General features: G+C 35.1%; 2 protein-coding genes across 5 annotated transcripts in view; one reads left to right on the top strand and one right to left on the bottom strand.

The window, feature by feature from the left end:
- LOC106768538 (glucosidase 2 subunit beta) overlaps nt 1-6,683 on the bottom strand; it is a 21,680-nt gene extending 14,997 nt beyond the window's left edge. The window contains exons 1-8 of one of the 3 annotated variants that reach the window (XM_014653743.2): nt 6,552-6,683; nt 6,254-6,359; nt 6,040-6,156; nt 5,835-5,930; nt 5,053-5,292; nt 3,771-3,997; nt 3,161-3,259; nt 2,946-3,038 (exon numbers count right to left, since the gene is read on the bottom strand). In XM_014653743.2, the coding sequence (XP_014509229.1) occupies nt 2,946-3,038; nt 3,161-3,259; nt 3,771-3,997; nt 5,053-5,292; nt 5,835-5,930; nt 6,040-6,156; nt 6,254-6,356 (975 nt within the window). In that variant the 5' untranslated portion in view covers nt 6,357-6,359; nt 6,552-6,683. Of the gene's footprint in view, nt 1-2,945; nt 3,039-3,160; nt 3,260-3,770; nt 3,998-5,052; nt 5,293-5,834; nt 5,931-6,039; nt 6,157-6,253; nt 6,508-6,551 lie in introns of those variants that run through there. The other 2 variants (XM_022783102.1, XM_014653744.2) reach the window with 2 other exon arrangements.
- Nucleotides 6,684-14,611: 7,928 nt separating this feature from the next.
- LOC106765816 lies at nt 14,612-19,169 on the top strand. 2 transcript variants are annotated; one of them, XM_014650560.2, is made up of 7 exons: nt 14,612-14,935; nt 15,044-15,120; nt 15,770-15,904; nt 16,836-16,890; nt 17,057-17,144; nt 18,630-18,728; nt 18,840-19,169. In XM_014650560.2, exons 1-7 carry the CDS (start codon nt 14,652-14,654, stop codon nt 18,951-18,953), a joined length of 852 nt encoding a protein of 283 aa, XP_014506046.1. In that variant the 5' UTR covers nt 14,612-14,651; the 3' UTR covers nt 18,954-19,169. The 2 variants fall into 2 exon arrangements, with proteins under 2 accessions (XP_014506046.1, XP_022638822.1); XM_022783101.1 differs by lacking the exons at nt 18,630-18,728; nt 18,840-19,169 and adding an exon at nt 17,241-18,162.
- Nucleotides 19,170-20,277: the final 1,108 nt, after the last annotated feature.

Genomic DNA, 20,277 nt, shown 5'->3' with positions numbered 1-20,277 from the left:
TGTCCATCTCCACCCCTGTTGCCGATATCTTGTGCCCCAAATATCTCACTTGTCTTCTCCCAAATTCACACTTCTTTTTGTTTGCAAAAAGTTCATGTTCAGCCAAGACTTTTAAGACTTGAGTGAGGTGTTGAGAATGCTCCTCCCAAGTCTTGCTATAGATGAGTATATCNTCAAAAAATACTAACACAAACCTCCTCAATAGCGGCCTTAAAACTGAATTCATCATGTCTTGGAATGTGGCTGGGGCATTTGTTAATCCAAAGGGCATCACAAGGAATTCATAATGCCCTTGANGTGTCNGAAAAGCAGTTTTTGGAATGTCTNCCCTCTTCATTCTTATCTGATGATACCCAGCTTTTAAATCAACTTTAGAAAAGTATGATGCACCTTGAAGTTCATCCAGCAGCTCCTCAATGACTGGAATGGGGTATTTATCAGCCACTGTTACTTTGTTCAATGCCCTATAATCCACACAAAACCTCCAACTTCCATCCTTCTTTTTCACTAATATTACAGGACTAGAGTATGGACTGTTACTGGGCCTGATAATGCCCAAATTCAGCATCTCTTCCACCTGACGCTCTATCTCAGCTTTTATTCCATGAGGGTACCTGTATGGCCTCACATTGACGGGCTCACTACCCTCTTTTAAGGGAATTCTGTGATCCACTCTCCTCTCGGGTGGGAGGCCTTGAGGGTCTCGGAATACCCCTTCAAAAGCACTCAGAATCTGTTCCAGCTCCACCTCTTCATCTTGCATTAAGCCACTCTCTTCCATCTTCTCATCCACCAATTCTGTTTGGCTTAAGCTCCATACTAAAGTCANCATTTCAATCCCTTTTTCTTTTATAAGAGCTTCAGGAGTCACCACCCTACGTGTCAATGATGGATCCCCCTTTACCTCCACTTCTCTTCCTCCATGCGCCACCTTCATGATGAGCTGTCCCCAATCTACTTTGATTTCTCCTAGGGAGGATAACCAAGTCATTCCCAATATTATGTCCACACCGCCTAATTCAAAGAGATACAACTTATCTCTAACTTCTAAGTTTTCTAGTAACACCGAGACTCCTGTGTAATACCCGCTGGTTTCTTTCCTTTGCCCATCCCCTAGACACACTTTATAAGGGCGTGNGTCGGTGCACTCCAGACCCAGCTCTTTCACCAATCGGGTGGATATAAAACTATGGGTAGCTCCACTGTCAATAAGCACCAGAACTCTCTTCCCCTGCACCCACCCTTGCAGCTTCATCGTGTTCGATTGCGAGAGGCCACCCGCGGACAATCCCGACAACTCCATAGCCTTCTGTTCTACTTCGACACTTGCCTCTGCTTCTTCATCTTCGTCCTCCTCCGCCAATATCATCACTCGCATGCTCCGTTCAGCGCAACGATGGCCTGGACTATAAGGTCCGCCGCAGTGGAAACAGCGTCCTTCTTCTCGCCACTTCATGTATTCTTGGTAAGGCAGGGTCCAAACACCTCGTCCCGCGGTTCCTCCTCCACTGTTACCAGCCTTCGAAGCCATGGTATTAGCACTAACGTCCTTCTTCATTCCTTGCCCTCCGCCGCCATTCACCGATCCCTCCGACGGTCCGCGAAAAGTTTATGTCCTCGCCACCGTCCCTGAACTCGCGGAGTATCTTCCCCAAGTCGCTCCGCCTCTTCCTCCCATTCCACTACCTCCTCGCGACGTCCATCCCATTTGTTCGATGTCCCTAGCTTTCTCCATCGCCGTCAACAAGTCGCAAGGGTCATGCGGTCTCACAGCGTTTCGCAATCCCTCCTGCAAACCCGCGAAAAAATACCCCAACAATTGGTCTTCAGTTACTCCGGTCACCTGCATCACGAGTACTTCGAACTCCTGGATATACTCATCGACGCCCCCTCTCTGTCGCACCGCGGCCAACTTCTCAAAAACGGTTCCCCTATTCAATCCGCCGAACCTCCTCGTCAACGCCTTCNTGAACGCCTTCCATGTTGGATGTCNGGTTTTCTTNCGCCAGAAGCGAAACCANTAGTTAGCNCCTCCGTCCATGCAGATATACACTAACTTCATCTTCTCTTTCTCCGTCACTCCCTGGATGTCAAAAAATTTCTCAGCCTTCGCTATCCACCCCGTTGGATCAGTACCTTCAAAAGTTGGAAGCTCAACTCGCTTCATCCAACTGCGTTGTACGTCGTCCCGGTCCTCCTCCGATTNTTCATCAGTACTCTCCGTCGAACTTCGTTCTCAATCACCATGGACAGAATTTCGACTCCCCTCAGAACTCCTATCGCGGGTTCCAGAACGTTTTCCGAAGGCTCGTCGAAACTCAAGAGTCATCGCTCGCATTTCTGCCTTCAACTCCTCCATCGTCGACTCCACAGCCACCATTCGCCCCTCCATTCTTCTCNGATCACACNCACTCCTCTTCCCTCCGAAATGATCCGNCAGGTCGGACCAAATCTGTTAGGTTCCTTTATGCAAGGAACCGAACAGCAGCAAAAAAAACGCACACCCACTCAACAGTGTAAGAGATATGTATATATATGTATTGATATTTCCTCTGTAATGATAAGAAAAGATGAATACAGTATCTAACTCTCCCCCAAGGAAGCCTCCCTTCCTCCACTGGCCAAGAGGTCCAGTCTTAATTCCAAAATTCCTAATCCCCTTCCTCTCTCAAACTATTTGTTATTTATACTCTCTCTCCCTTCTAACAAACTCACCCTCTCCCCTCTAACTGATTTCCCCTCTACCCGCCACTAACTTTCTCTTCTTTTATTCCTCGTCGTATACACTTTTAATTGTCTAACACACACATATACTTGTTTATGAGCTAATCATATCAAGAACCAAACAGTACACATCAATTGAAATGTGTAACTATGAGATGAATGTAACATAAGAGTAAATTCCAATCATACCATGAGATAGAGAGCATGGACTAGAGACATACCGTATTGACGTTTTCATCAGAGGACACTTCGTTTCCAGCCTTATCATTGACCTCAGATTTAACAATAGGTTCTTCATTGGATTTTTTTGCATTCTACATTAAGGGAAAAAACAAATTAAAATGCTAAAAGGACTTAAAAATCTAATGCGTTTTGTCAGAATATGTTACAATAACAAAAACTCCAAAGAGAAAAAAGATGTAAAATTTATACTCACCTCTTCCACTATATTATGCGAAGATCCTTCACTTCCAGGAGCATCTCTGTGTCGATCATCATTATCAAGTACATCTGCTAATTTCTGCCCTGCTTCATCCTGTAAGAAAGCATGGAACAATAAATAGAAGAATTAAACCACCACCACATGATAGGATAGTTCAAGATCACACAAATGTAAATGTGGTTCACATACAAACACACAACAAGTGAAGGAATAATGGATAAGAAAGATGAAGTAATCTGCTTCACGGTGGGAAGAAATAATTATTACTTGTTTTTCCACCATTGGTTGTAAGTATAGTACAAGTAAACAGATGAATAGCAATAAAATTGTTTTTCTTCCTATAACAACATATTTGCATGTTATTAAGAGGAAGGGTAGTTCACTGCATAAAGAAGCCTGACAAGGTTTACTCTTTTTATAATACCAATAGCATAACTAACCTAAGGATAATACAGGGTTTAGGGTTAATAAGAGATCAGGAAAATCACTCTAGCACGCATATGTACCAGATCAATGAATTCAAAAGTCAAATTAAAACTCCTCAGCATGGTGTATCTAATTGTACGGTCAAGTTCTGCAAACTTCAAGGAAAATGCAATTAAACCTGATCTGCATGAGAACCCTCTATATTTGCTATTTTATCGCGTTTATTTTCTACATCATTATCTTCTAACTCCGAATGCTTTCCAGCTTCATTTCTATTCTCCATATCTTCATCACTTTTATCTATTGTTTCATCAGCCTTCTTCTCAGACTCCTTTTTCTGCATCTCTTCCTTTTCTTTCTGCAAACGTTCTTTCTCCTCTGCCTTCTCTATTTGTTCTTTATGATCTGCAATGGAAGTAAAAGATAGTTGTCAGAAAGTATTTCATTGATAGGATAGAAAATTGCTACACAACAAAAAATTTCCTAAAAATAAATTGTATATTCCTTTTCTCCCTGATCAAAATTCCATATGCTCTATAAACATAGCATGAAATCTGTAAACTTAGCAGTTAAATATGCATTATCATGATTACTTTTCAGAACACATAAAATGTCATCCCCTCCTCAACAATACAATTTGAGAAATGCCTCCCCTTCAACTTCCTATATGTTAAACAAACTGATAATGATGATCTCATTCATATACAAGTGCTTGCTTGTGATCATCTGTGTAATTAAACAGACAGTTGGTACAGAGTATCTTACACATTTGCTAATTGTACTCAAATTATACATTCAATAGGTTTTTTACAGTCAATAAAAACATATAACACTTCAAACAGAATGTAAAATCACATGCATTGCTAAAGCCCTAATTTATACATAAAGAGGTTATTTGCAGAACCAATAAAGGCATCTAACACTTCAAACTGAACATAGCACTATATGCTTGCATCCCTAAGTAGATTTGTCCACAACCACTTGTGTCTCCTACCAATGAGAAATAAACCTATTAGTAAAATGATGTTACTAGATAGACCAGTTTGATAAATTTTCCAGTTTTCGTCCATTAAATAATAGTTAAATACTTGAAAAGTTTCTTCTAATTTGTCAAGTTGCAAATTTTTAATTATTGAGACCTGCTTAAGAGTAATGAAATAGTAAAAGTTAAAATTTGCAAACTTTAAGGGGCTATTTCCAAAAGGACCAAACGAATTATTAATTAGAATCATAAGATCTCTTTTGAGTTTGATTAATACCTTCTTTATCTCATTGCAATATTTTCCATCATGGAATGGTCATATTTGAAAACAATTAGCCACAAGAAAATTAGACACATTTCCTTTATTTTTTTCAGTGATCATTATTTTTCAGATCAAAATTCTTCAACCAAAGTTCCATGTACTTCATATATATTTAGAAAAAATTCAGAATAACAGGATAGAACCAAGAAGAGATACCCTTTAACTGTTTTACAAGCACTTTAAGTATACTTTCTTCCTTTTTTAATTGTGAAAGTTCTGCCTCATCCTTCTTGATAGCCACTTTAGCTTGTTCAATTTCTTGCTTTCGCAATTTGACACCCTCTTCATAAGTTGCAATCTTTTTTTCCAGTCTATTTCGAGCCACTTTCCCAGCCTCCCAGCAGGTATTTGGACACTTTACTTTACCATCATATTCGTCAGTTCCATCACAGCAATCTACAGATTAAGACAGAAGAGTAAAACCAATTACTTCAGATTAACAAAACACACAAGTCTAATAATCCAAACTACAGATTAGTAAGATATTGGACAACAGCACTTTTAACATTCTAGACAAAAATAATTATGAATCCATTATCTACAAATGCACAATGTTAGTAGAGAATGAAAACATTGGATGTGCTCTCCGTACTCATCATGTACGTTGAAGGGTACAGAATAATACCAGTAACAATAACAAGATAAAAAACCATCCCCATAAATTCAAATTATATGCACAGAAAATCATTAGCTTATATATCAAAATGCATGTTGAAGAGAAAACCATAAATGCATAATCAACAACGTAAAGACGACTTCTAAATCTGTACTAATAGGACCTTGCTCATGCACATCTACCCAGTTCGGAAATTTTTCTTGTATCAATTTCCCCCTTTTAACCGTGTTTCAATTTTTCAGCTTAAGCATTCATTATATGTACACCGCATGAATTACACAATACAACTATAAAATTTGAAAGATACACGAATCATGCTCACCGCAAATTCCATCATTCACTCTGGATGAAAACAAGTCAACAGGAGAATGTCCTGCATTCCGACAAAAAAATCTTCCAGCCGGACATGCCGATGTACCTGCCCCCAAAAAAAGGAAAGAAAAAATAAATAAAACAACGAAAATTGAGAACACCATATGATCCTATACGAAATAAATAAATCAAATCGCTAAAAAAATAATAAGGACCCGGTTCATCGGTGCCATCAGCGCAATCGCAAAAATCATCATTGAGCTGGGCCTTGGTGAATTTCCCGGATCCATCTTTACATCTTATAACATCGGAAGCTCTATAATACTTGTCATCTGTTCAGTGGAAACATAAACACCCGCAGAAGTGTCAAAATGCAAATAAAATTGAAAACAATAGCGATGAGTATTGCGCTGAGCAAGGGGAAGGGACCTTCGGGAGCGATTCCAAGGAACGGGTCCTTGGGCTTCGAAGAAGAGGAAAATGGAACGCACAGCACCAGAGCAATGAGGAGGATTCGCAGCCGCAGCTTCATGTTCTGCGCCAGTTACAAGGAGAATTGAGAACTGAAAATGCGAATAGGAACAAGAATAATAATAATAATATAATAATAATAATAATAGTAACAATAATGAATTAGATCAAGGTGAGTTTGTGAGGTGATAAATGGCGGTGAAATTAAAAGTTGCGTTGAGTTGTGTGGAGTGGTGAAGTGTGATCGGAATGAGACCTTGCCGGTTCCGACTAGCGACTGCTACTACGCGTGACAAGTGAAATGAGATTCGAGAAGCTACTGTTATTTTTTTTTTTTTCAAGCCGGGTCATGCCAAACCCGAACTACTTTTGTTAATGTGGGGAAAATTTTCTAATATCACGTGAATTAAAAAAAAAAGTTCGTTGGTGTCTTAAAGACTAACAATATGGTTCTGTAAGAAAATAAGTTAAGTCGCATGATATAACTAATTTTTTAATTTCTTACAAGTTAAAATACATGTAAACTTCACAAATAAATCATAAAAATATAAATAACTAATTATTGTGGTGTCATTATAATATAATTGATCAATGTATTCATAAGTTTAATAAATATAAAAGACAATATAACTCTTTTTATTGTAAAGATCTTCTTATTCATTCTTTACATGGATTTCAAATTTTAATTTTGCATCTTCAAGACAAGATATTATAGGTTCTCATCTCTTTAAAGTTGAAGGAGAAGTGTGTTTACAAAAGATATTTTAACACTCAAGTGAACCAAATGTATCAATATTGAATACAATAATAATGGAACGTAATTAATTTATCTTGTGTATTATACTATTTATACCATGTTTATGGACTTTTGCATGGATGAGCCTGATCCACGTAGCTAATTACCTTGATTTACTTTCCTTAATACTTTAGTAATATGTTTTAGCATTTTGCCTTAACTTAATTTCATGTTGTCCATGTTAAAGACATGGCTGATAGGATATCGTCCTAGCTGCATATGCTTAGGCCGACTACGTCTCAACCCAAGTGGTCGAGATGTTCCCAAACATACATAGTACAGTAGCCTCCAAGAGTTGGTAAAATATATGTTTGAGTCTTTATACTATTGTCATGATGTCGGTCTTAGTTTGGTTAGTATGTGCAAAGAAAATTTGTATTTCTTCAGTTATCTCACTACATAGGTATAGTAGCCCTCAGCCTTGTTGAACACACCAACATAGAGGTTTGATTGATAGGTGTTAGACCTACAGAGTTCGATGTGACATTAGGAAGTCTAACAATTTTTCCCTTAACCATTAGATTTAAGGAGATTTAACGTTTGAGATTAAAGAGGTGAGAGATGAAGGGTTACTAAAATGGGCTATAAATAGGAAACACATTTGTCTCATTTAAACACCCTACTCTAGCATTCCTCCTTCTATTACCGACATCTTGTCAAAGAGTTATCAGTTTCTGGTACCGAGTGAAATTAGGTATGTCTTCTAATAGTTTGAATGTCTTCTGCTGGTAAAGGATTGGGCAGTAATAACTCTATGTCTACATCATCTTCGAGTTTTTTGTCCTTTAGAGCCTAAGATGTGATTATAGAAACTTGCGAGGAATGTGAGGCCAACATAATGGAGTTTAACTTACGAGAAAAGAGGTTATGAATGGGTAAATCCCAAAGTTAAAAGAGTATTTCTAATTTAAGTGGTTGTCAAGCCTCATGTGGTAGGAAAATAGCATATATATGTATAACAGGGTCGAGGAAGACGATACAATGTCTTTTCGGAGAGTATGTGCCATAAATAATGTATATCATGGTTGAGAGGGTTATGAACAAGAATTCTTCTATATGTACATGGATTTTTGCACCCAACTTCATATATACCTTCCTTTTGATGAGTTTACCATGGTATATCCCTTCTTTTGAACGCTGACCCTACTCAACTCCATCCAAAAAATTGGGGATATATCTAGGCCTTTAGATTGATTTGTAAGGACTTAAAATTAACAATAACTCCTTAATGTTTTCTCCATTTTTATAGTAGTTAGCCCAAGTCACCTGTTGGATGGCCATCCTTAGTCAGCCAAGCAAGGACGTGTTTATTTAGTTCATACTCTCAATCCTTTAAGAAATTTAAGACCAGATTATGTAGGGTCATAGTGAATTAAACCATCCATTCTTATTTTTATGATGAAAATAGCAATCCAATATTTTCCTTTTGTTAAACTCACAACCTTACAAGATACAAGATTGGTCGACATGATTGATGAGGATAAAAGAACCTTGATTATCCTGGATGATCTTCCTCATAAGCTTCCTACTAAGAAAATCTTTAGTGTGTATGTGTCACCTTAGTCAAGAACTGGCCTCTTCAGTAAGCTTTTTACTTTTGCTAACATGGGTTAATTTTGAGCTAATATGTAAACTTCTCGGTCTTTGTAGGAACAATGGCTCAATATGAAGCAAAGTTTGGAAAAGAAGATGTATTTCGCAATCTTCAAAATAGGATGTTATTCGAGAGTAGGGACCGAGGGGAAGTTGACCCTTTTATTCCTAGGAGAAAGCTCTTGTGGTTAACATTCATCCTCTCTAAGCTTCTCCTTCCCAAAATATACAACGTTCATAGATCCTAGAAAAAAAAAGCAAAGAAAGGAAGAGACTTTGAACTAAACTTAATTCACAAAAGGTAACTCCAGCTTAGTTATTGGGGGTTGGGAAGATTGGTTGGCTCATAGTTGAACATGCAACAAAGTGGGCACTATGACCCGACCAAAGAGCAAAGCAGGGTAATTAATGAGAGAAACCCCATACTCTAATGCAGGATATTTGAGAACTACAAAATCAAACACTTATGTTTGGCGACAAGATCAGTCAACTTCTCAAGAAAGAAATTGAGGATAAGGAGAAGTTGAAGATGACCAATGAGTTGGCGACCTCGAAAAAGCAATACATCCTAGATAAGGGTGCTTGAGAGAATGGACGAGATAAACTCAAGGGGGAAAATGATGAGGAGAGAAAGAATCTACTGTTTTGGAGGATCCATTGTCTAGACTCAGAAAGTAAAGGCAAGAAAAAAGAGACAAAGCTGACAAATGCTTTAACTTCTGAGAAGAAGGCACGGGGAACATGCAAAGGACAAGTCCTTTAAGTATTAAAAGGTCATCCTTATTGAGTATAGCAATGGGTAGGCACCGAGGCAAGTTGAGCTCATCTTCCAAATATCGGCTAAAGATGAGCTCTTTAACAGGAATAAGGAAGTCTTTAATGGTGCTCTCACATCGATGAGATAGAAATTGTTTGTGTCGATGCTAACAACATTACCGCCTGTGAGAATGTTGAGGATTTTTCTCGACATACCACCACACAACCTTTTCCCACCATTGTTGCTAGTCCTTTTGTCAAGGAAACTGAAGTTGTCATGGCAATCTAAAATGTTGGATATGCTAACCTTAAAATTTTAGAATAATGTAATTTGACTTAATGATAATGATGCTTTTTGTTTTTTGTTTTTAAGTTGTTTTGCTCTATTGGCATAGATGTATGAAGGCCAATTTTGTAATGAATATCTCACTCGGGGCTTATGAATGAAAATCATCTTCTCTTAATACTTGTCTTGTTTTTCTTTTTCTCCTTATAACTTAAGAATTTATTGCGTATTGGGAATGTCAAGGCCAATATAACATAAGGTTGTTAATACCTTTAAATCCTTTAGGTGTAATGCTTAATTAAAGGTCAAAGTAATCATAGTCATAAAAAATTATTTCCATGTTTAACAAGGACCGAGGTGGTTCTCGACAATAAATTGAAAAAATGTTCAATCAAGACCGACTAGGTAGACAAAAGGGAAGTCCGAAGATGTTCAACCAAGATTGACAAAGTAATCAATACGAAACTTTGAAGATGTTCAACCAGGATCAACAAGGTAGTCAACAAGAACTACGAAAATATTTAACTAAAACTAATAAGGTAGCCAACAAGAAACTACAAAAATGTTCAACTATGATCAACAAGGAACTACAAAGATGTTAAACCAGGGCTGGCAAGGTAGTTGACAGGAAACTATAAAAATGTTCAACAATGACCGACAAGATAGCCGATGGGAAACTACGAAAATCTTGCTTTAAACACTTATAATTTTAAGAGAAAGCATAAATAATACATGTATATATATATATATATATATATATATATATATATATATATATATATATATATATATATAAGAAACTCTTGTATTTTATTGATGAAGTGCCTCGTTAAAACCTTCTCGAACAAAACCCTCCTTAGCTAAAAAAAGACCAAGGAAAGAAAGAATACACTATGGGACAATATTAACTGATGTAAAACTTCAAATGAGTTACATTTTAAGTATTAGGTATTGGTTGACCTGACAAGTATTTTGGCCTGTAAGTGCCTTTGTAGACATCTTCCATCACTCGAAATGGTATTTTGCAATTAGCTGAGAACTTGCCTTCACTTTTTCTAGCACTGTTGGCCATGCACCATACCATATCACTCTTCTGAAATGTTCTCAACTTCAACTTCGAGTTATACCTTCTAGTTGTTATCTGCTTTGTAGTTGCTTCTTGGATTTGAGTTTTCTCTAGCTTTTTAGTAATCTAAAGACAATCCCCATTGTTTCTTTTATCATATCATTGTCGCCGAGAAGATGGCTCCCCTATTTCTACTAGATCATGGCATCAATACCATATACTAAGTTGAAGGGTATTTCTTTATTACAGGATTGAGAAATGCACCTATATGCCCACAACACTTCTAATAAATGTTTTGGTCATCTCCAATTGGGTGAATTCAACCTTTTCTTCAACTCTAACAAAATGACTTTATTCACGACTTCAAACTTCCCATTTGAATGAGGATGCTCCACAAAACTTGTATTATGTCTAATGTCAAGGTTGGTATAGAACTCAACCAAGCCTTTACCTATGAATTATCTTCCATTGTCGGTTATAATAGCATGTGAAACCCCATACTACCATATTATAATCTTTCACACGAACTTTTTCACTTGTTAGGCGATGATGTATGATCAAGATTACAAAAGGATGACTTCTAATCATTGTGTTTATGTTAAAAAGTTCTCTAATGATGACATTATTATCTTGTTGTTGTATGTTGATGACATGCTTATTGTTAGAAACAATATTTCCAAAATTGACAAATTAAAGAAGACACTTGGCGATATGAAATACTTAGGAGCTACTAAAAAGTTTACTGGCATATGTCTCTCATGTGATAAAAGAGAAAAAAAGATTGGGTGTATTACATCAAAAAGGTGTTGCAAAGATTCCAGATGGAAAATTCTAAAGTTATAAGCACTCCTCTTGTTGATCTTTAAATTGTGTGTTGAACTAAGTCCTTTAAATGAAGTTGAGAAGACATACATGAGCAAAGTTCCTTATGCGATGGTACGTACAAGACCACGTATTGTACATGTTGGAATGATCAGTCGATTTCTGTCAAATCCATGTAAATAACATTGTAATTATGTGAAATGGATTTTGAAGTATTTTAGTGGTACTGGTTATTTAATGCTTTGTTTTGGAGGTGATAAACCTTCTTTGATAAGTTACATAGATTTAGATATGACTAGAGATATTGATTTCGTAAAGTCCATTTTGGGTTATTTAATTAACTTTGTAGGGAGAGTTGTGACTTGGAAATCAAGATTGTAAATGTGTGTAACATTATCTGCTTTCGAAACAAAGTTGATTGTAATTACAAAAGCATGCACAAAGTTACTATGGTTGAAGAAATTCTTGTAGGAACTTGACTTTGTGCAAAATAACAATCCATTACTTATGGATAGTCAAAGTGTTATCCATCTTGGTAAAAACTCAACTTTTCATTCTAGGTCTAAACATATTGATGTGATGTATCATTAGATACATGATGCTTTCGATGCTAAGTTGTTGAAGTTGGATAAAGTTTAAAAAATGATAATGATGCTAATACGATGACTAAGACACTAAAAGGTAGAAGTCTCATGCTTGTTGTGAGATCACTAGCTTGGCGGTCACCTCTACATTGTTGTGAAGGGGTAGATGTGTTGGATTAGGCTCTGAGCTATGTATCTAAAAATTCCAACCTAGTCAAGCCAATTTTGTCTCACTTAAAGTAAGAGGAAAGAGATCTTTTAGGTCAAGAGAGAGTGTTATTTCTACGACATTTGGAGAGATAAAGAAGCGAGATAATTTGTTGGATAGTCACATAGGTGCCTTAGTAAAATTATAATTCAAGCTCCATGCATCATTGGATCGGTTTGAAACTTTGACAAAAGATTCATAGTACATGACTCATCATTTTGACTATTGAGTTCATTAATTGAAAATTTGTGGTTAGAAAAATCAGTTCCACATTATTACTCTATTTTAGGTTTCTCTATCTTTATCCTTCGTATTTGAGAGTAATGAAAATTACTAAAAATTTTGGTTTGATACTTGTTCAATCCATTGTTAGTAAGCCAAATCACTCAATGTGAATTCTTTCCACATAGGAGTAGCAAACTATTGTTTTTCAATCTAAATTAAAATACTTTTAATTCCAGATTTCACATTTAATATAAAATTAATGTACAAACAATTTATTTTATGGATCAATCTAAAAAATATGTTTAATTAAATGAATTGTCTATAAAATGTTATATGAACAAAGATGAAGATGGAACTTGATTAAAGTGAAAATGTTTGAGAAACTGGAAACTAAGAGTGCAAGAAATATAAACAGGGGAAGTTAAATTACCAAGGTAGAACAAAAACCTGTAAAAGAAATTTATGAGAATAGTAACCCAAATTACAACAAATATAATCATTAGATTAAGTATTATCTTGCTCGTGGTGTTCTGAGAATATTTGTGTTATAAATATAATTTCTCACTCTTCTTTTAAACATAAACAAACTATTTATAATTTTTTTTTAATTAAGCCAAAATAAAATAAAAGAAAAATACGTAATTTATAATAATTATCTTAAAACTATCTATGTTATGTGAGTTATGTTTACCAAACCCGTGTTTTATAATATTTACCATATATCTCTCTCTTTTCATCATTCATCTTTTAATTTTGTCTAAAAAGAATATTTCTTGATGATTTTTTTGAGGTCTGATCATTCTTTACTTTATTATTGTACTCGTCTTTATATATAAACGTAATCTATTTGTCCTTAACCTTAAGCATTTAATTTTCGTTCATATTCTTTTTTATTATGTCATATTTTTGTTATTTTTTTACTCTCTACTTCTAGAAGATAATTATCTTTTCTTATCATTTCGGATTTACATGCTAATAATTTTCCTTTTGGACTTAGCCTATAAGTTTGATAATAAAGAGAAACATAACAATTCCTTGGAATAGGAATATTAGGAGGAAAATGACAAAGAGCTTATGATAACAATCTATTGATATAGTAATTTTTTTAAAATTTATGTAAACAATATTTTTGGTTTAATTATTCTAAATATTTCTTCGAACATTTCTATTTATGCATCAATGTGATGGGGGAGACTACATTATGTGTAGATAAATTATATTTTCAATTATTTAAAAATATATATTTAAAAAAAGACAAATCCCGTTTAATAAAAACTTAATAGAAGAAATTGCAGAAAATAAAGAGTAACAATCATGACAAATATTTAAACGAGACTCTAAAAAAATAGGTAACATGCATAATGAGATTTTATGATTTTGTTAGAATGTCAATTTCCATCACATTGAACGTAATAATCCTACTTAGGGTTTCTCTATCTATAAATTTTCCAAGTCCAGGTTTCCAGTGTAACTTTTTTTACTAAACTTTAAAATACCTTAATATTATTATAGTAATAATTTTTTTAATATATTTTAAAACATTTAAATCAGTATATTTTAACCATACAACATAATAACAATACTAAAATTTCAATGGAAAATTTAAATTCAAATTATTTTAAAGTTTTTCTTTTAAAGTTTTAAGAATAAACATATGCATTTTGAATGAGAGAAAATAGAAGACCAAGTTCAATTTTTTGTAATCTTTCTAATTTCTTTAATATTCTGACTTTACGCTATCTTTATAAAATATTTTTATTTTATTATTTAAGTTCAATTAAATAATTTAATTGTTAAATAAGCAATTTTATTTTACATAAAAAATGTTACATACTAAGAAATTTAATTTTTTAAAGGATGAATTATTTATAAAACATTGGAGGTGAAATCCAATATATTTCAGAAACGAATATATATATATATATATATATATATATATATATATATATATATATATATAATACACACACAGACGTAAGAATGTGTAAGATTAAGATATTTGCATTTATCTTGTGTTGCAATGGAGGGAGTGTTGGTTCCTGTGTGTTCATCCTCTGCAACTCTTAAACCCAAAATCTCCATTCCCCAACGCTCTTCTTTTATTTCTTCACTACCAACCAACTGTTCCTTCCCTCAAAACGTAGCGTTTTCCCTTCGTAACACTCTCCGAAGTTCCACCTCCGCACTCGCCCAGCATGAAGCTCCGGTTCTGGGAAAACCCGACAACAACTCCGTACCTGCTCTTCCCAAAATCGACAAGACTGGGCGATTCTGCAGCCCCAGAGCGGCCAGAGAACTCGCACTGTAAAACCTGAACTGAATCCCTTCCTTACTTCCTTCCATTCAACTTACTATTTTGTCAGTTACCTTTTCTCTGTAAACTTTGTTTTCTGATGAGAATCTTTCTTGCAGCTCCATTATTTATGCCGCATGTTTGGAGGGAATGGATCCTGTTCGGCTTTTCGAGAAACGGATGAATGCGCGGCGAGGTAGCGGTTTATCTTTGATGATAGGATCTGCTGGGATAATAAACTTATCAATAAATACTTTTATGATATGAGGATAAGAAATAAAATTGAGATAAGAGGGTGTTAAATTGGATCTGTGTTTACTGTTTATTATTTTTTAATCATAAAGTTGCAATTTGATTTGAAATCTATTTGATGTTTTCAGAATTTTGTATAGAAAACATTCAACATTCTTTTTGTTTTCTTTTCCGTAGAAATCTTCGAAAAAGCGTATTTTTTATTACTGTGATAATGTCTGTGTGAATCTGGCTTATAGCCTTTAGTGAAAAAACAAGTTGTCAATTTTATAACTAAAAAGTGAAATAAGTAAATGGAAACACAAATAAAGGTACATTATACTCATGTTTCTCCATCTATGAGTTGAAAAACAAAATTTGGTGAAGTTAACGTGAGAAGTAGTTTATAAATAAACTAATTTTAACTTCTGGTTACAAATATGTTAATTAATTAAATAATTTTAACTTCTAAAGAAATTTATTATATTCTTTTGTTTTCCTTTTTTCTGGAAGTGCTTAATAGAAATGTTTATCCAAACATGTTGTATAACGTGGTTAGTTAATGTTTTTGTTGTCGTTTGTTTTGAATTGGTGCATTTGGTTTGTTGTTTCAGAGGCCGGATATGAATTTGACAAGAAAAAGTTGTTGGAGTATAATCATATGAGTTTTGGAGGGCCACCTGCTACTGTTGAGTCGGATGAAGAGGCAAATGAGCTGCTGCGGCACATTGAAGAAGAGTCTGCCATTGGTAATAAAAAACCATAGATCGAGAATCTCTCTTTTTCTTTTATATAAAATAAGAGTTGGTGAAAATGCTTGAATAGAATGATCAATGTATATATATTCCTTGCGTTTCTTTTACTTGACATTTCCAAGTTACAATATTTAAAAAATAAAAAATAAAACCAACCAGATTTGCTACTGCTTCATGATGTTGTTGTATGTTCATGTCTTTCATAGTTTATATCGTACGAGCTTTGAAAGCCGAGTAGTCTCTTTTCACATTTTTTATTTGTTGTCTCCTCTGCACACCCGTGTGACTTACAAATATGATTGGTCAATTTAATTTGCTGGTAAAAAATTGCAGTTTTAACAGTTGTTGGAGATGAAAGTCAACCATTTATTTATTTTGTGTTTCTCTTGCTGCCAGGATTGAAAGTAAGCATATCTAGAAAACCTTGTTGACTTTTCATGATATTTTAAGCTTAGGAGTTGTAGCATTTGCATATCAGTGAAACTTAGGAATACTCCATTGAACATTTTAGTTTAGCAGTGATTAGGCTGGAAATGTATAAGTTTTACTTTGGTTGTCACTGCAGCAAGGTTTTGCGTCCTGGTATTGTAAGTTAGCTTTGAACGGCTACTTTTTTATTCTAACAGTGTGTTAGACGAGAGTTTATGCTGTGGTTATATAGTAAAGCAATTTTACAAGTCACATTATGGACAGAAGTCCATGTTCTGGTATTATATCTTAAGCATTTAAATTTGGTACAGCCTTCCTTATCGTGTTACATTCTTTCGTATGACAGAAGTCTGTGTGTTGTCACTGACAACACAATGTCGCATATATGCCCAGAGAAATGTGTAATGGGTTGTAAAGTATTTATTATTATCTGTGCAGTTTTCTGTTGTTGCTTTCATCTCTAAATTGTACTAATGTGTTATGTGGTGCATGGCAGAGGCAGAAGTCCTTACAGCTCCACCAAGGTTGGTATATAACAACCTGATTTTGAGGTAAATAGATCCTTTTCAGCTCCTCCAAAACATACTTTGAACATAATAAGCTTGTCATTTCACCCTCAGACCCCTCCAAACACGAGCACTGCAAAACTGGTTGGGTCTTTTATGTGTGTTAAGGTTTGTTAACAATGGTAATAATGTTACAACTCCCTATTTGCAGATTCACTAGGAAACTATTGGTTGCAGTCAGGGATACGTGGGACAATCATGTCTTGGTTATTAACAAGATCGTCCCTGAAAATTGGAAGGTATGATAGTTGATAATATTGTAGCTTTTTTACTCAATTTATTATCTTGCCGCTGCAAATTCACCGATCGTGGGCATAATTTCTTCTTATTATTAGATGACTTCTATGTTACTGATGCTGCCAATCCTGATCAATGATTTGTTACACGAAGTTGAAGCACCTTGAAAAAAGTGGGAAATAGATAAAGGTCAATGGTGAAACAATGCAATAGTTTACAATTTTGAATTTTATATAAAGACAGAATGAGAAGAAAAAAAATCTCATGCAAAAATGGTTGGTTATCTTGCCCTAGCTATATTTGTCATCCATAGGAACAATGCAATAATTTACAATTTCAAATTAAAAGGCAGAACGACAAGAAAAAAGTCTCCTGCAAAAATGGTCATAGCTAAGCTTATTAATTCAGAGAGGCATGGGTTGAGTCATGCTCCGTTTCATATATCTCTCCTGTCACCAATTATTACACATAATGTATATTCCTTTTTCTTATTCTTGTAAATATATGATGTACATATTATAAGAATTTAGACTGCTGAGCGAAAACCACGCAAGCAATTCACTTGATTCTTCTCTATTATTTTCCTGGGCTGTATCCATTTTCGTAAGTCCTCTGTTAATAGCTTACTCTTTTTAGAAAATTGGTTGTTGACATGATATCAGAGTTTCCATGACCAAGTTGTCGAGAATTTGATGCTCGCTCCCATTTTGTAGAGAAAATGAGCAATTTCATAAGAAGTTAGGGTATGCTAGTTTGTTTGTCCACGCTTCAAGCCCAAAGAAGTGAAGAACTCCTGGGGGGATGGGTTGGGTGGGGTGGGGGGGGGACATGTTAGATATGAAGACATTCTTGGGACTTCGCCTAATAGCTTGATCTTTTGTTATAGTTTGATCTTGATAGGGGAAGTTACTGGTTCAACACCTGGAGATAATTTATGGTAGATGGCATATTTTCCCATTCATACCCATCATTCCCCTTCTTCGTTTAATATACAAAACATGACACATCTACTATTGAAAGGCAAGTATGCTTATTTTTCTTGGACCCTAGACTATCATCATTTTAATTTGATCACTTATTTTATTTGCTCATAACTGCAAAATGCTTCTCACTGGTACAACATATTTGTGGTGCTATTTACTGTGAATTTAGAAAGCCTTGCAATCCCACATCACCAGTTATACTACTGTTACAAAGTTTCTTCTGCCTAAAATATCTGTCTGCCACTGTCATGTTTAATGTTAGCATAGATGACTTCGTATTTTTATTGGTTTGATAATATTTGATGAATTGTATGTATTGCATCTACTTCTTAAAGTCATGCACTAATCCAACTTAGCTTCTGTCAATTTGTATCCCTTTTGTGGTATGCTTTTAGCTACTTATTTCAGTTTTATTCCTTGCACTCATATTATGCTAAATTTTAAAGATCCATTTTGTTTGCTAATGCTCATGGTAGTTTGCATCTTTCTGTTGATGCATTTCAGAATGAACCAGCAGGAAAAATTTTAGAGCTTTGTATTCTTCACTTGGCCATGTCCGAAATGGCAGTGCTAGAAACAAGACACCAAATCGTCATTAATGAGGTATATATTAAGTTCATGTGTTGAGACACCAAACATTACTTAACCTTATATCGTGTCTTATTATTTTGCACATAAAAAGTTTAACTCATAATTTATATATTTGTTTTGAAGGCTGTAGATCTTGCTAAACGGTTTTGTGATGGAGCAGCCCCTCGTATCATTAATGGCTGTCTCCGCACATTTTTCCGAGAACTTGAGCTTCAGGAATCAAATAACCGAGTTTAGTTGTCTTTGGCTTATGGAAAAGGCTTACGTGCATTTCAGGAATATCAGGTTTCGTAGCTTGCATATAGAACTCTACTCAATGTCTGAAGTAGGAACCTTGTTTGAAAATTACTGTTATTATGACATTGAAATAGTTATAGTGTATATGCTATTTTTTTTTGTTAGCACGTGGGATTTGTAATAAATTTTTGACTAAAATTTTATTTTCGTTCCTTATTTTTGCTTTGCTGTATTATACGTTTTCAATTTTTTTTAAATATATCAAGTTTTAATCACCACAATATCTATAGGACAGTTTCACTATTTTGAAATGTATAGTCACTTAAAATGAATCATTTCTTTAAAAAATATAATATATGAGATACCAATTCTACGTGTATAGAAATATAAATTCAAAAATAAACTTCACATAAAAAAATATCGACTGATTTGCTAAATATTCCAAAAAAGACAAGATCAAGATATAAAGCAAGAATTTCACTAAATGCTTTCAAGTAAAAACACCTTTCATGATGACAGACAATACAACTGGGTCATCTTCGCGAGGCAGGACATCTGCGCAGTTCACCCTCCGAGAACACTAAAATAGTGGTTAGCCTTCGCCTCTCAGCCAGTTGGGTTGACATTACACTCTAGCAATGGCGTTTCCGCCCATATTTCGTTACACCTCCCCCCGTAAATGCCCCTGCGATTGTGTTGAAGTCTCCCAAAATGGGAGTTTTGTGGAGCTCTATGATAAGTGTTTCGGTAGATATTTATGGGACCGAAAGGACTAACCTCGATGACGCAGTTTTCTCACTTTCTGATCGTCTTTCCTCGATCTTGACCACACGCTTTGCTTTAACCTTGACCGTCCGATGATCTTCAAGCTCTTGTCGAGGGGGTACCTGAAAAGGCACTCCGACGCTCAAGTTAGACGTCAGTAGTAGAATGTTCACAGTCTTTAAGCAGCATAGTGCTTAGTCTGGGAAAGTGAGTGGAAGAATGGCAAAATGATTGCAACAGAGAGTATGCTAAAATGTGCGTACCTTGTTTGGAGTTCTTAGCCTTTATTTATAGGCTTTGGATTAGTATAATATAAGCAAAATAAGATATAAACAAACTTACTTGACATATCTCTGTTTGGATATGACGTAATATGTTTATGTTTTGATATGATTTGATAATATCTCTGTTTGGATATTATTTGATGATATCTCTGTTTGGATATCATTTACGCCTGTGATGCATTGGGCCTTGAGCCCAATAAGACTTGATCCATTCTGATAATTCGGCCCAGTTAATTGGTAAGCTGGATCGTCCGGTATAACCGGCCGGTAAGGTG

The sequence above is a fragment of the Vigna radiata genome, chromosome 7 (genome assembly GCF_000741045.1).
Source record: "Vigna radiata var. radiata cultivar VC1973A chromosome 7, Vradiata_ver6, whole genome shotgun sequence".
NCBI lineage: Eukaryota > Viridiplantae > Streptophyta > Magnoliopsida > Fabales > Fabaceae > Vigna > Vigna radiata.
This window is presented reverse-complemented; position numbering and strand designations above follow the sequence as displayed.